Source organism: Muscardinus avellanarius (assembly GCF_963383645.1).
Source record: "Muscardinus avellanarius genome assembly, chromosome: 1".
NCBI classification, from domain to species: Eukaryota; Metazoa; Chordata; class Mammalia; order Rodentia; family Gliridae; genus Muscardinus; species Muscardinus avellanarius.
In genome coordinates this window covers 158,379,236-158,396,110 of record NC_137786.1, presented here as the reverse complement: position 1 = coordinate 158,396,110, position 16,875 = coordinate 158,379,236, and the positions used below count along the sequence as shown (strand labels likewise).

General features: G+C 47.8%; 1 protein-coding gene across 1 annotated transcript; it reads right to left on the bottom strand.

Moving 5' to 3' along the window:
• Positions 1 to 6,195: 6,195 nt before the first annotated feature.
• GPR83 (G protein-coupled receptor 83) lies at positions 6,196 to 16,575 on the bottom strand (the record flags this gene model as incomplete). Its single annotated transcript, XM_080689028.1, has 4 exons — positions 6,196 to 6,844; positions 9,513 to 9,646; positions 11,966 to 12,091; positions 16,189 to 16,575. 4 exons carry the CDS (start codon positions 16,573 to 16,575, stop codon positions 6,196 to 6,198), a joined length of 1,296 nt encoding a protein of 431 aa, XP_080545154.1.
• Between the last annotated feature and the right edge of the window lie 300 nt (positions 16,576 to 16,875).

The window sequence follows — 16,875 nt, the reverse complement described above, 5'->3', positions numbered from 1 at the left end:
CGCCACCACGCCCAGCTAGCCTATCATTCTAAGTGAGGGTATATTGAAGTTTCAGACTTTCAAAGACTGAAAGAGATCACTTTCTATGAGTCTCTGCTCAAGCAGATATATCTGGCTGGTTCATGATTTTCATTTCACACGATTACATATTCCAGACCCCTTTTCAGTTGGTTGTCTGCATGTGTCCTATGTTTTGGTAGAGAATACCCTCACGGAAACTTAGAAGGCAAAGTGAGCTATGTGTCAAGATCAAAGAGCTCTTCTCAGGAACACTCATTTGCACTGAGTTGGTTCACTTACGGCCAGCTGTCGCAGATATTCTGCTGTTCCAAGTGTTGAGTGATGGCCAGTTGGGCACTTCTCTTGGCTGTACTGTTCCTGTTTGTACAACATCTAAACCTTGCTCCCTAGTGACTCTGAAAATCTGGTAATCTCTCTGATAGCCTGTAATTAATTGCTTTTAGATTTAAACTAGTTAGAATGTCTTCTGTTTCCTATAACAAAGAATACTGATGAGTAAAGAATTTGCAGCCGGGCATGGTGGCGCAGGCTTGTAATCCTAGCATTCCGGAGGCTGAGACTGGAAGATGGTGCTTTGCGGACAGCCTCAGCTACTTAGCGAGGCCCTCTGCAACTTAGTGAGACAAAATAAAGAATAAAAAATAGGTCTGGGGGTGTAGCTCAGAGGTCAGATACCCTCGGGTTCCATCCCCAGACCCACACACACAAAAAAATTGTTCCACAACTGGTAGCAGGCACAGACATTCAAGGAAATGGCAATCTGGACTTCTCTTTCATAGGTTTCAAAGGCCATGAGAATTGGGTAAGCATTATGGAATAAGTCCCAAGTGTCCCATAACATGCAGTAACCAAGCAGTCACCACTTTACATTCTCACCAACGATGTAGACTTGTGGGGGTCAAATGATAAAGGAAATTTCGGGTTGCATCCCCATTCATTGTGGGTCCATAAGCCTCTTCTGGGGTTAGTTTCTGAGTTGCTGAATGTGGAGTGGAAAGACTTAGCCACAGGCAGAATAAACACATGAGAACAGTTACAGTAGTATCAGGTGGAAGCTCCTGAAGCTCCACCTTCCTTCAAAAAATATTGAACCCAAAGCATCATCATAACCTTGGAAGAATCACAGGGGCCGAGGCCAACACTGAGTACTTGAAAGGTGCAGAGTTGGTGAGCCCAGTCCATTGAACTCATCTTTTTAGCCTCAACCTAAAACAGATGGATCTTAGGTTACATGCATAGAACTGGGAAACAGAAAAGCATCCAGTTTCTCAGCCAAAGACAAAAAAAAGAAAGAACAATGTCCAGGCTGAATGATGACCCTCCCTTATGACGGTCAGATCCCAATGCCTAGAACCTGTGCAGGCAAAGAGGAATTAAGCTGGCAGGTAGATTTAATGTTGCTAATCAGATGACTTTAAGATAGATTATCCTGGATTACCCAGGTGGAATGAATGCAATCACAAAAACCCTGAAAAAGGGAGAAGAGAGTCATAGGGAAATGGGACATGGAAGAAGCTTAGCTGCAGTAATGCGGTTTCTGAAGCTAGAAGGAGTCCAGGAATGTGGGAGGTCCCTACAAGCTATAAAGGCAGGAAATAGGTCCTTACCCAGGGCCAAGGGAAAGAAATACAGCCCTTCCATGTCAGATTCCTGTTCTACCTCCAGAACTGTAAGATAAGAATTTGTGCTGTTTAAGCCACTAAGACTGATTTGTTATGGCAGTAATATAAAACTAATACAAATGCCTTAAAAGTTGAGAGAGGAAGTGATTTTGGAACCACAGTCCTATATTCAGACATACTACTGATTAAGTATGGTTTAAACACAATTTCAGACAGATCAGATCACAATAGAAATGAGCTCCTGTGCAGCTTTTCTTGGAAACTGCTGGGAGATAAGCTCTTCCCAAATAAGGGCGTAAACTGAAAAAAAGAGGAGACCGGACTCCAGGAAGCTGCACTAGATAAAGCCAGGAGAGGGGAGCGGAGCAGGCAAGTCCTGGGAGGACAGGTGCACTGGGGCAGCTTGGGAGCGCTGGGGTGCATCGCAAAGCAAGGTGGGTGGCACCGTGTGTCAGTGTCATGAAGGGGTTTTTAACTACCTGAAAAACTGCAGAAGAACCAGTGACAGTGATATAGAAAACTAAGCAAAGGAAGAGGCAAGTTTTAATTTCAGAAAAACAAGGCTGTTCTAAAAAGGAAAAGTCATTGTCATGTCTTGGTTGTCTTGGTAGTGAACTCTATTTGCATTTTGTAATAACACAGATGTAGTTGTAACTTGATTGGAAGGGTGGAGGGAAGAAAAATGAAGGCATGTGTCTCTGTTTCCCTTGGTTTACTATTTGTATGTTTAGTTGGTTGGTTGGTTGGTCTATAGATCTCAGGTGCACCGTTTGGGGTTAATTTTGTGTCGTGGTTTATAGCACACGTGTGTGTGTGTGTGTGTGTGTGTGTGTGTGTGTAGTACTGGAGATTTACCCCAGGAGCATTCTATCTCTGAGCCATACCCTCAGCTCTATTTTAATTTATTTATATATTATTTAATGTATTGAAACAGGGCCTCACTAAATTGCTGAGGCTCTCACTAAGTTGCTGAGACTAGCCTCAAATCTTTGATTCTCCTGTTTCAGCCTCCCAAGTACTGGGATTACAAGCATGCACCACCATGCCCAGCACACTGTATTTAAAAAAAAAAACAAAAAACAAAAAAACAGGCCATGCTATGTATGTTTCCCAGGCTGGTCTTGAACTCCTAGACTCAGGAAATCTTTGTCTCAGCCTCCTGAGCTGGAATCACAGACTTATACCACCATACCTTGGCGGATGGCACACTCAACATTGTTCTGTCTATAACCTGTTTTTAGCTATCTGGTTAGCTATTAAATTTCTTACTTTTAATTTGTAATAAGTACTCATGAAACCACTGCCCCCCCAAAAAGCTGATAATATAAATATAAATAAATAAAAGACATGGACAGTTATCTGTATCTAACCCTGCAGTCCTCCCCTATGCTCACACCAACCAGTACCCTTTCTCCCCAACCTGCACTAATCAGTATCCTGAATCCCATGTCTTTGATTCCTTTCCCTTCCTCATATTTAATCTGAACATCTTAAATCATGACCAGTCTGAATGCAGGGTCCCTGCTGGACTAGAATCAGGAGTTGGGGGGAGGGAGCTTTTAAATTCAGGCACTTTATTTCTGTGAAACAGAAAATAGCTTATTCTCTGCAAGGCGGAGAATTTTCTCACAATCAAGAAAATTAGAGAACACTGGGTAAGGGGAAAGAGGGGGAGAGAGAGAGAGAGAGAGAGAGAGAGAGAGAGAGAGAGAGAGAGAGAGAGAGAGAGAGAGGACGAATACACTATATTAACAAAATAATAGAGAAAAAATATATAAGCCACATACTGCATAACTTCATTTCAGTTAGTGGTGGACTGCAGATATGCCTAGTAACATTGTAGGTATCTTCGTTTGTACAATTACACTTTATGATGTTTGTACAATAAAGCGATTGCCTAATGAAAAAAAAGAAAAGAAAAAAAAAGAAAAAGAAGAGGCTGGGTGTGGTGGTACATGCCTGTAACTCTAGTACTTGGGAGGCTGAGACAGTAGGGTCACAGGTTTGAAGCCAGCCTCAGCAATTTATTGAAATCCTGAGTAACTTAGCAAGACCCTGTTTCAAAATAAAATCGTTCTAAGGGGTGTATCCTGGAGGTAGAACACCCCTGGGTTCATTCCTCAGCACTGACCACTTTGATCCTCATTTTGATGTGTGATTATAATGCACCAAAAAATTATAAAAATAAAACATGCAGCACAGATTCACTATCACTGAAACTGGGCAGCTTACTCAGTAGAAGAAGCTCCAGAGGAGGAATGGAAGGTTTCTCCACTGGCTACTTACCCCTCTCCACACCTGGACTTCCTTGTCTGAAATTCCAGGCCTTGGGGGAATTCTCCTCAATGCTCCTTTCATGTAATCCGTGTAATTCCCATTTTAAAGATCACCAACTGTGACAGTCATCAGTCCAAGAGACACAGGCCACACATTTAAGAGATATTTTATTCAGACATCAACGATTTACAATAAAGTACTCTTTACAGCACACGGGAAAAACTCAAGTTCTACAAATTTCACATTCACAATTACAAGTTACTCTGGATGCACAGGAAACATAGGCAAGGGCGCAGAGGAGACCCAGACTACAGGATCTCCACACACCCTTAGAGACGAGCGAATGTAGCGTCCCCATGAGCCCCAGAGCAGGGCACACCTTCTGTATCCCTCCTGTCTGTTCTCACTCTGGTTTGCAGAATTATTACAAGAGTATTAGGACAATACTAACAGCTACTTCTTGATAGCACAAAGGAAATAACGGCAGACACATTTGGCCAGGAACTTATTTGGGGATCCCTTTAGACTTAGAAAACACTCTCTGCCCCCCCCCATGAAAGTAATTTTTAAAAATCTACTATTCATAGATAAATTTTTAAACATTTTTGTGTCTTGAAATTTTTCTAACATCTTCATAAATAGATTAGTGGAAGAAACTCCCGTGGTGCATTGTAGGGAAGCAGATGATGTAACCAAATTCAGTTTCAATTAACAGCTAAGAGGTCTAAGGGAATCTTGGATGAACCCCTTCTTCTCCAAGCCTGTTTTCCACTCAACTTCATATGGATGCTTTGCTTTCTGGATTTCTCTAGGGCTACAAGATGGCAGCTATTTTTCAGGGCTGAAAAATGAAGTTCCCTTCTGCCTGATCTCTCCTCTCCTCTCCTCTCCTCTCCTCTCCTCTCCTCTCCTCTCCTCTCCTCTCCTCTCCTCTCCCCTCCTCTCCCCTCCCCTCTTCTCCTCTCCTCTTTTCCTCCCCCTCCTTCCCCTCTTCTTTTCTCTCTCTTCTCTCCTCTCTCCTCTCTCTCTTTAAGGATCCCATAAATTTTTGGAAGCAACACGTGAGTTTGCTAAGGTGATGTTGACAGTGAATATTCTTTTAGGAACTAGTGTGAAGGGAAAAAATCTCATTATTCAGACAACACAGAGAAATGGCCTGTCTAGACAGCTTGGGCGTAAGAAATGTCTAAGCACAATTATTTCCAGCATGTTGGAAAGCCTGCGCCTTCATCTCCTGTGAAAACAGAACGATGTTTCAGCCCCTCTTGTTTCTATATGATTTCAGGAAAGAAGGAAATATACCTCCTGGCCTAATCTTGTCTCCTGACTCATCTCCTGACTGCCATTAAAGGAGGGTCTCTCATGCCCTACCCATCACTGGCTGCAGGGTGGAACCATTTCTGTCAGCTTAGGGACGGTTTCCACTTTAGGTTCCTCTCTCACTTCTTCAATTCACCTGATAGACACTACTTTGGTGAGGGGCTCAGTACTCTGCTGCACCCCCATTTCTTGCTGATCATCAATATAATGGAAAAGCATAGTTCAGAATTGAAAAAGCACACACATCTACACACAGAGGAAAAACATGCAAATAAATACAAGCTCGTTAACAGAGGTTACCACAAATTGATGGAACAGGGGTGGGGTAATTTAAATTATTTTTTCTTTGTGCTTTTCTAAATTTCTCAAAGTGGTAACAATACTTTCTCTCTGTGTATTAAGGAACCCAAATTGGTCTTTCTTGAAATGTATATGGCCACTTTCTTGAAATATATATGGCCAGGCCACTGAAGACTTGTGATTCATCTGGGTCCCATGGCTTCAGAAGGCAAGATATGAAAACCTCTGCGCCTGCCCTGGCTTGCTGCCACTTCACAGCCAGGGGACCTGTTCCCAGCAGAACTCTGTGCATCTGGGTCAACTACCCCCAAAGCATGAGTCAGGCTTCCTCTATGGACGCTCAGCAGTTGGAAGTGGGGAAGGCAGCTGCCCAGCAGACGGAGCAGTTGACTGACTCAGCCCCATCTGAGCTGAGGTTGCCCTCGGTTCTCTCGCTTGGGGATCAAGGCTGCTATGCCTCACAGCATTTCCTATATGGGAATTTATGAGTAGATGCCTAGTTGGTAGTTGCCTTTTATTTGCACACTAGGAGGGGCTAAGAGGCCAGGCAATTTCCCAAGAACGTGTTTCCAGCACTGTGAAGATCGTGTGTGAAAGGACAGGCCATCTTCCAGCCTCAGCTGGAGACAGACCCTGCCCTGCCTCTTTCCAGCCTCTAACTCATCATCACAATGGGTTCCACAGATGACAGATCTGTCTTCCCAAACTGGAGTTGAGAGGCGGGAAAGAAGTTATTGGCTAGTGGAGCCCTCCGACTACTGCTCTTCTCTGTCCAAGCCACCCTAAAGGAGGGGACTGGGGAGGGCAGCCTGTCCTCCTGAGGCTCAGGCTGTCTGTCCTCCTGAGGCTCCAGCGGCCTTTGGCACATGCTCAGTAATGCTTTTAGCTCAACCCTGAAGTTCTCATTCAGCCAGCAGTAGATGAAAGGGTTGTAGCACGTGCTACTCATGGCAAACCAGTGGAAGGCGAAGTAGAGGGCGTTGTTGGTGTGGATGACCTTGCTGGACAGGAGGAGGACGTAGCAGTTGAGCGGGAACCAGCAGAGGGCAAAGAGGACCACCACCAGCATCAGCATCTTGATGGTCTTCTTCTTTTTGCGCCGCAGGGCGAGGTACTGCTCCGTGGTCACATCCCCAATCGTGTTGCACAGCCACAGCTTCTTGGCCACGCGGGCATAGGCCACGGAGATGATGAAGAGGGGCAGGATGTAAAGCAGGATGAAGGTGGCCAAGTCCAGGTACTTCCAGAAGAGGTCGGCTGGCTCAGGGAAGTCTGGCAGGCATAGGGAGCGCACGATGTCCTCACTGGGGCAGGAGGGAGAGAGAGAGAGGGTGGCAGGGAGGAGATATGAGTGTGGAGAGGCTCCACCCCCAGAAGTGCTGGTCTCTCCTTCCCCTGGGCTCTTGGCACATCTGTCATAGCCCTTCTGACACTGTAGCCTAAGTATCTGACCACGTTGCTGGTTCCCATGAGGCTGGGAGTTCTACAAAGGTAAGGAAGACACCCGAATCCCTGTGTCCTCTTACCCATGCACTGTTCCTAACCTTTAGCAGAGGCCAGAGAGGGATTTGTTGAAGGAAGGGATGAAACAGTAGTGTTCTACTCTGAAAACTAATTCATCCTTAGGAAATCTTTGAATTTCCCAATGAACTAATTTCCCATTCCAAAGCAGAACAAAGACATGATGTAAACAAATGGTGGGTCTTAAAAAAAGGAGTGGAAAAGTCTGAGCTTATGGACATTCCTCAGCCACTCATGTAACGAGGGCCTATTTTATGGAGAAGGTTCCCTGGTCATCTTCATCCTTGGCTCGTTGCTCTTGCTGTGTGTGCTGGTGGCCATCACAAAGAAAACTCATCGCTTCTGTTAGAAAAAAGTATTCTCCGTGTGTGCAGGCAGATGGAGAGTCTGAAGGGTGGGGGGCCTGGGTGTGTCATTCTTTGCAATATCCAGAAATTGGTGGAGGGAGCCTTTATAAATTAGTCGAAATCCCCCTTCAGGGCCTCTCTCTCTTGTCCCTGCTTTTGTCACAGGAATAAGCAAAGTGTGTTTTGTGGGGGGCGGGAGGGGGGGACACAGCTCATGGGTACTGTAGCAAATATTGGCAGTGCACCCCTTGGTCCCCGGTCTACTTTACTGGTAGAGCACAGCCCTCAGCTCCTGCCCCCCCTCACCCAAGTAAGAAGCATCAGCCCCTCGTAGGTGCCTGGGACCTCCCTAGGGCCGCTGACAACCCTTCCATGGGCTCCCCAAGAGCCAGAAGTGTCTGGAGTTTCTCATTTCCCCAGGAAGCCTGGAACCAATGTGAAAACCCAGCTCCCTGCCTCAAGATCTGGCCAACTGCCAATCAGATTGCTCCAGAGCGCTGCGCTTCCTCTGAAGTCACACCCTGGCTTGGAGTCTCCCCTTGCCAGTCCTGCCTCCTCATTCCCTCATCTGCTACTCCACTCCCACAGGTACCTGCCATTACCTCAGGGCCGCTCCTAGGTAAACAGCCTAAACAACCGAAAAGTGCTGAAAACTATTCCATGATCATTCTCTCCTTTATTCATTTAGTTAAGTATGGATTGAGGGCCTATTACGTAGAGACAGTAAGCTAGATATTAAGATGGAGCTAGCTCTTCCTAGACTTAGTCTATCAGGGAAATAAACCTTAATAAAATAGTTTAATTTCTTTCTCTTTTTTTTCTTTTAATTTTTTTTATTGGTGCATTATATTCATACAACATATTGAGGTAAAAAACTTGTGTGTACAAACATGTACTCATCGCTGATTTAACCTCTACCCAATTCCCACCCCATTTCCTCCCCGTCCCTCCCTCCCTTGCTTGGCTTAGTGACTGACTTCGATATGTTTAAGTACATTGTGTGTTTTAGAGATTTTCCTCTTCCCCCCTCCTTTCTCCTCCTTTAGGTTGTCTTGTTTGCTCCTCTATAGGATTTCCTCTTTCAAGAGTTCCTCCTATGACCCATTTCTCCCTAACTCTCACATATTAGGGAAAGCATCTGATTTCTTATTTTTTGTGACTGACTAATCTCACTTAGCATAATGTCTTTTTTTTTATATACTGGAGCTTGAACCCAACAGCCTCTGAGCTATACCCCCAGAACTTTTTATTGTCTTTCTTTCTTTTTTTTTTTTTTTTTTCCCTTATGGTACTGGGGATGGAACTCAAGGGCATTCTACTGCCAAGCTACACCTCCAGCCCTATTTTTTATTCTTTATTTTGAAACAGGATCTCACTGAATTGCAAAGGGCCTCACTAAGTAGCTGAGGCTGTTCGCAAACTGTGATCCTCCTGTCTTAGCTTCCCAAATGCCAGCATTTCAAGTGTGCGACACCACATCCAGCTTTATTTCAAAACAATTTCTCAGTAAATTGCTGAGGGTCAACATTGCTAAGACTGGTCTCAAACTTGTGATCCTCCTGTCTCAACCTCCCAAGTACTGGGTTTATAGGCATGCCCCATCACACTTGGCTAGTTGAAATTTTTAAACCCTGGGTGTTTGAAAGAAAGAAATCCTCACTGGGTGAGAGCACATGATAAAGAAATCTGAGTTGTAGTGAGAGGGAGGTGGAGAATCCTGCCTGAGAACACACACAGGCATGCATATTTGTTTCTAAGTCATGTGAGAATTTAAACCTTGCTCATTTTAAACAAAGCATGGTTGATGGCCATCTTAGTTTATGTGAGCACATGCCCCCTGGTGGTAGAACCTGGTAACTATTGCCTGTCCTTGCAGACAAACTGGAAAAGAGAAAAAGGAGGAAATGAAAAGTTGTTGAGAGAAAAAACGGGGAAATGCAGAGGATGGGGAAGGCCGGGGGTGCACAGTGAAGGGGAGGCTTCCAACTCAAAGTGGTGGGTCCATAAGGGGCTCCAGCTTCCCCTGCCAAAGTCCCAGTCGCTTGGGGAGAAGACAAGGATGGGGCCAGCTGAGCCCCAGGATGCTCCTCCGGACTCATCTCACCTGTACTTGAAGGTGAACAACTTCTGACAGATGGCATGGGGGAGTGAAAAGAACGCAGCCATGATCCAGATCACAGTGATGTAGACGATGCCCTTTGTGATTGAGATCCGGGGCTTTAGGGGGTGCATAATGACCTGGAAAACAAGCCATCAGCATCACTTGCTCAAGTTAGAAGCCAAAGAGAATCCAAATGAAGCCACTCAGTCTTCTCATGGTCTCATAATGGAGGTCCTACTTATGAAGTCAGGCACCCTTCACATTGATTGTTGAGCCCCTGAAGTGCACCAGACAGCTGGAGGCAAGGGGACTCAGGCCATGCCCCACTCCACAGCCCCTCAGGATGGAAGGAGGGTGTCATCTGGATTCAGTGACTCTTGGTAGGTCAAATGCCTCCTGCTGCAGTTAGAGTGGCAGGAGGGGGGCTCTGCTTGCAGAGCACAGCAAAGCTGGCAGAGGGACAAGTCCCTGCTCAGCACCCACACCCTCGAGATCTGATATCACCTCTCCATGACTCTAGACCCCTTAGGTTGCAAAAGATACTGAGAAGGTCTGAGGCTGACAGACTTGGAGAGCAAGCTCTTGTCATTTAACACAGAGAGTTGTACTGACACTTACTTGGGAGTTCACTCACTGTTTGTGAAAGCCATTACTAAAATTGCAGTGTGGTCCACATTTCACACGCCCATAAGAAAGCCAAAGTTACAGGCTTCAGGCTGAAAATGCATCTTGGAATTGCTACTGTACACCAATCAATTCTTCTAAAAAGCTTTAAAAAGACCTGGAAATTTAAAAGCATCCTCCTTTTAGGATGAGCATTATTACTTCTTGAAAAAGGTATTTGGAGAGAGGTAAGACCAGGTCAGGGGGGAGAGAGATCCTAGGAGTTGCTGCTGCCTCTGAATGCCATCCCAAAGCACTGATGGGGCAGAACAGAGACCGATATTCTGGCTATATCTTGAGAATTTTTTCTTTTTATCTCCCAATTTTTTGAAGGTTTCATGCAAGGACCAGACAAGCTTCCATATCTGTTCCTCATATCTCCATTCTGGACTTTTCCATTTTTGCCCTTTTGACCCTGTGGTCAGGTTGCTGAAGGAAGTGGCAGCCTGGGCAGAGACCCCAAGCACCACTCAGGAACTCCTGGCTTTGGAGCCAGGCCCTGCGTTTGAGTATATGACACAACATGGTCACCTGAGCAAATCTCACCCCCTGTCCCTCAGACCCTTCTTAGATCATGGACCAACACTCCTCTGTGCAAAATGGGAGCAAACATAGGCCAGGTAAAGTACCCCGGAGCTCTTACTGAATAAAGGGAGATTAAGAGAAGGCAGGAAATATTTATATGCAAATGTCTACACTTTGCTCGAAAGTACCTGCAATATATGTGAATTGTTTTTTACAAAATGATAGCATTTCAGAGATGCAGAGATTTCAAAGTTTCACTGTTCCAGTTCCTTATCAGATACATGAATCCCTCTGAAAACCACCCTATCAAGTTGTCACTTTGCTTAGCTATCACCGGTGACATGAAAGTCATTACCTCCCTGGCAGCTTCATCCACCTTTAGATACAGCCATTAGAAAATTATTCCTCACACTGGACTACATCTCTGAGCCTGCATCTTCAAGCCTCTGCTCCTTTTTGCACGTCTTGGCTCTACTCAGGATAAACAGAATCTCTCTGAGTCCTGGTCGCCCTAACAGGACTGGCTTTGTAGGTTCCATTGACTCTTCTCAGGGAAAAGTGGTCTAGTGATCAGAGCATGAGCTTGAAGCCAGTCAGGCCTCAGCCCTCATTCTAGCTCTATTCTTCACAGTTACTTGGTCTTAGGAAAGCTACATGTGCACTTTTCTGGGCCTCTGAGCCTTGATTCTACATAGTAAGCATAAAACAGGAGCACATGAAGTTAGCATGTGCAGACCCCTGGCAGGGAGCCATCCTCTTCCAGGAGGGATATCCTCTGTGTTTCGAGATTGCTGTCACCATATCCACCCACGTGCTTCTGACCGGGGCAGAGCAGAGAGCAAGCCTTCCCCACCCACATGCCACCATGTCCACTGTGGTGCCTGCCTCTGCCATCTGCACATCTTGGTTGTCTTCCTCAACAGCCTGGGCCAGGGAACATCCATCTCCCACTCAAGGGCCTTGTCTTTGACCTGAAATTATTTGCTGCCCTCTTTTCATCTGAGATATCCCATGTGTGCTTTTCTACCCCCAAGCAAGCCCATTGAATTCTGAGACAGAAAATGCCAGCAGTGAGTCTTCATGTGAACAATGAACTGGAATAACTTTTTCCAACAAGTAGGACTAAGAGTTTAAGATCCCTAGTCTATATGCTCATATTGATCAATACAAAGACTGGGCTAATACACTGTCTTGAGGGTGTTTCCCACAGACTTTAGGAATGCAAAGTCCAAGAGGGAAGGACAGAACATCGGGGTTTGTGTCCTCACCTGGTGGCGGTCCACAGCAATGGCCGTCAGCGTCAGTGCTGAGACGTGCAGGGAGCAGTACTGGGCGAAGCGGCTGACGTGACACATGCCCTTCCCGAACACCCACGTGCTGTTCACAAAGCGGACCTGGAGACAAGCAAATGGAGGTCAGGAGACAGACGGCCTTGACTGACACATGCCTCCACCCTAGGTGGTCTCTGAGAAATGAATCCTCAGGATCCTCTCTCTCTCTCCTGGCAATGCCGAAACATGGGTCATACGTGATTTCCCCCAGCACAGCTCATTCTCATTCATTAAACTGAGCAAACCCTGATCATGCTTCCAGGCCATTAGGTGTCAGGAGAGCTTGGGAAAGACATGGACTTTGGAGCTGGACTTCCTACTTCTAACAGTGTATTGCTATACAATGTTGGCAATATATGCAACCTCTCTGAACCTCAGTGGTGACATCACTTGAAAAAAAAGGTTTCAAAATCTCTAGCTTATTGGTGTAGTATAAAGTCTATAAAAAGTAAAATAAAATGTGGGGCAAATGGTTAGAAAGCTATTATTAGATATAAGTGGTAGGTATTTTATATGCAATAATAAAATTCATTCTTGGCCCAACAGAGTTCAGTCAAGTGGGTAAATACATCATAATACGGTCTATGGACTGTGCTAGGAATTTTGGCTAAGCCGATCTTGCATCCTGTTGTCTGGGAAGGAGTCCCAGGAGCCTGGAGAGGTATGGATTGGGATGAAGAGAGGGGGCACCCTAGGAGTGGGCCTGGTCCTCCTCCCACATCATCCAGGGCTATTGGCTCACTCAATTCATGCTAGAGCAGCTCTGTGAATGACGTTATAGCCCCACGAGATCGAGCACCTATTCTGATGGAGGAGCTTCCAACCTGGGCAAAGGAGGCCTGAATAACCTGAACAGAAAGAGGATACTGTAGAGACCTGCAGCAGAGTTTTGTAACATCACTGTCCCCTTGGGCCCTCTGAACCTCCCTCATCTATAAAACAGGGCGAATCTTTTTCAAACAGTTGTTATGAAAATCAGTCAAGGTGGATAACACACGTGGAGCAGGCACAACGGTGCCTCACACGCAGGAAACACCTAACCCTGCACACTGCCACTGTGACAACTTAAGAGACGTGGGGGCCGAGGAAGGACTTGCAGCAGAGGAGATCAGAGCGAAGGGCACTGGTGCCCGCCTGGATGGGGAATGCGAGCGAGTTGATTTGGCTGGGGCGGGCACTCAGGAATTGGGATGAGTCTGATGGAATGTGAGAGCAGCACAGCCGACTGCGGGCTTGGCACTTGGCTTTCTTGGGGTAGACAGGGAGGAACCACTTGAGCCTATGGAGAAGTCCAGCCACGCCGTGGAGCTAGAAATTTTTAGCGATTGCTGCTTCTCACGCCCACACTCAGTGAATGCCCGAATCTAAACTTCTTCTTCAATTCCAAGGCCACAACCCCATTACAGCCTCCTCACAGCTCCCCATTCTGAAGTCTTGTCCCCTTATAACTCAGCTTACATACTGCCAGCAGTATGTTTCCTAACCGAAAGTCAGGTTACTGTCACCATCCTGGTGAGCATCGGCCTCGTGAGTATCCAGGCCTGTCCGTCCCCGCCTGGCCATCCTTTCGCCTCTCCCTGGCCTGCCGCCCCCCCCCCTCCCCGTGCCTCTTGTCTCTGCTGCTCCGGCCACACTGAGCCACTTGGTGTCCTTCAACACACTGTGAACCTCGATGTTTCCTTGCCTTTGTCTTCCTCTGTCTGCATTGACTGTTCAGTTCGACCTGGAAAAAGCCGACTCACCCAGGTCCTGCTGAAATGTCACGTTCTTTACAACATCTCCTCTGACCCGCTCACCGGGCTCTGGTGGGTCAGCATGAAAGACTCCCTCTTCCAGGCTCAATTGTGTTCTGTGTATGTCTCTAGCACAGGAACTGTAAGTAACTGTTTGCCATTGTGTATGTGTGTGTGTGTGTGTGTGTGTGTGTGTGTGAGAGAGAGAGAGAGAGAGAGAGAGAGAGAGAGAGAGAGAAAGAGAGAGAGGGAGGAAGGGAAGAGAAGGGAAGGGAAGGGAAGAGAAGAGGAGAGGTCAGAGCTGGGCTTCATGCTGACTGTGTTGTGTGATGTGGCTAGAAGGGAAGTGGGACCCAGCCAGTTAAAGGCAGGACGCCTTGCCCTGCCAGAGAACTTACACTGAGCAGGCTGGACCCACTCCCTGACCACCTTCTTCTCCCTGGAGTTTGGATTGGGTAGTTCCCTAGGTCGGGTTCAAGGTCAAGCTACTTTGGCTAGGGGGAGTGCTGGGTTTTCAGGACACTGAAGATCCTCTGAGGCTGGGATTCCCAGCTCTCAGCTGCAGCTGGCCTCAGGTCTGTGGCCTCCTCGCTCCCTCTTGTGTCTGCTTCAGATCCAGCCCCACAGCGTGGGCTCCAGGCAGCAGCACCAAGGCCACACCTTCTAGTTTCCATCCAGGATAAGCCAGCTCAACTCCAGCACTGCCCATTCTCAGGTCAGAAACTAAAAGAGGAGGGCCAGGAATGTGGCTCAGTGTCAGAGTGCTTGCCTAACATGCACCAGGCCCCGAGTTCCATCCTCAGTACCATAAAACCAAAACCAAGGAGAGCCAGAGATACTGCTTTCTTGTGCATCAGTGCAGCAGAGGGGATCACTGTTTGGAAGCCCCCTTGTCCTTGCTGAGTGTCCAGCGGATCGTGAATGGCCACTGATTGGTAGGTTAGAGGAAGGCTGGAAGCAGAACAGGAAACGTTCATGGTTTGGAGCAGTGGAAGCTGGACATGATCTAAGAATGACCCCCGCTCCCCTGGCAGCTTAGTGGACAGACCTCTGGACTTGAGTCAGGAATATATTCTTATTCTGGCTCTGCCTATTGCTAGCCATGTGTCCTTGCACAAGGGATTGAACCTTTCTCTGCTTTAGTTTCCTTATCTGTAAACCGTGAGTGATGTTCTCATAAGAGAAAGAATGTAACAGAGCTCTGAAGATCTGCAAGGATATCAGATAGGTGTATGGCCTTGCAGGGGTGTGGTACAGGGGTTATTCTTATCATTTGAGGGTGTGTGTGTGTGTGTGTGTGTGTGTGTGTGTGTGTGTGTGTAGGAGGGCTCAGAGACAGGGAGCTCAAAATAACAATAAATTTATTCCATAAATTGAAAAAAATGTAACTCATGATAAAGACACATGCTGATTGCTCCATTCACAGCGCTCAGAGTTCCAAATTGTGCATGAGAACTGCATTCCTGGGTCACAGAAGGACAGAAATGGCACCACTGATGCTGCACAACCAGGGCTTAGGGAGAAGCCTGAACCACCCTGTGCAAATGTCCCAGCCCTGCCCCAGCTATAGGGCCAAGCCCACCTCACCCTCCTTTTTCCCCCAATACAGAGATCATCCACAGCATCATTGTCAACCTGCAGAAGGGAAATGTAATTAAACAAGCAGTCTAGGAAAATGCACTTTGGGCTCTATTAACAATTGTTTATTATTGCAGTTGTAGCAGGAAGCCAAGTCCGATGGGTGGGTGGGGAGTAGACATTTAATAGCCTGCACTTGAGGGAGGGGAGGTGACCTAATGATCTCTGCTAACATTTAAGGGGCTTGATACTCAAAGAGGCCCATCTATGCAATGGGATCAAACAGCAAATGGTCAGTCTTCCACAGCCAGCTGCAGACGCTCAAATCATTGACCCAATGCCACCAGCTGCAGGAGCTCTGGCTTATAAAGTGACATAGAGGAGGAGGGAGGGAGGGAAGGAGGGAGAGAATGTCAGAGACAGGAGAGAGAGAGAGAGAGAGAGAGAGAGAGAGAGAGAGAGAGAGAGAGAGAGAGAGAGAGAAAGAAAGTGAGAACCACAGGGAGACTGATAAGAGAAATAGACTTTGGAGAGACCTGGAGACTGACAGAAAGACTGAAAAACTGAGAGGAGAAAATTGAAAGGTGAGAAATTAGACATGAGTGACAAGAAAGACAGAAAACTGAAAGATGAAAACAGAAATGAGAAGGAAGTCCGAGTGGAGAGCTAGATGGGTATGAGGTGGGTAGGGAGGGGAGGGAGAGAGAGAGAGAAGAGAGAGAGAGAGAGAGAGAGAGAGAGAGAGAGAGAGAGAGAGAGAGAGAGAGAGAGAGAGAGAGAGAGAATGAATATGCCGGGGGAGGACAGAGATGAGGGGGAGCCCAGGAAGTCAGCCCCCGGGGCCCTTACCAAAGTGAAGGGGGTGTTGAGCAGCGTGATCATGATGTCGGCCACCGCCAGGTTGACGATGAAGAGGCTGGTGGCCGAGTGCATCCGCTGGTTCTTGAAGATGACATGACAGACCAGGATGTTGCCGAAGAGCGAGAAGACGATGATGAAGGAGTAAGCCACGATGAGCAGGGCTTTCACCGTGGGGTTCTGCGACTCGGCCCCGTAGCGCCGCCGGCCCACAAAGTTCTGCCAGTCGGAGAAGGAGTAGTTGCTCCAGGAGTAGAAGTGCGAGGCGTTGGGCGCGGCCAGGGCCGCCTGCGGGCTGGGCTCGGCCGGCCGGCCCTCGGGGCGCTCGGTGGCGCGCACCAGGTGGAGGAGGACGAGCACCCCCCAGCGAGGGAGCATGCTGCCGGCGGGCGGGCGCGGGACCGCGGAGGGCGCCGGGCCTGGGCTCGGCCGCAGCGCGCTCGGCGGGCTGGCTGCGCTCGCTCCTCGGGGCCGGTTGTTGCACTTTTATATCCGCTCCCGGCCGGCTGCCAGCGAGCGCCTCTGCTATTGGGCGGCGCAGCGCCTCTTGCGCGGAGGTGGCGCTCGGGCCGCGGGGCTCCCGCGCTGCTCCGCCGCCCGCCCAGCCCGGGAGGAAGCCGCGGGCGGCGGGGAGCAGCCCCCGGCCGCCGGGATCCGGGGTGCGGGGGTCGGTGGGGG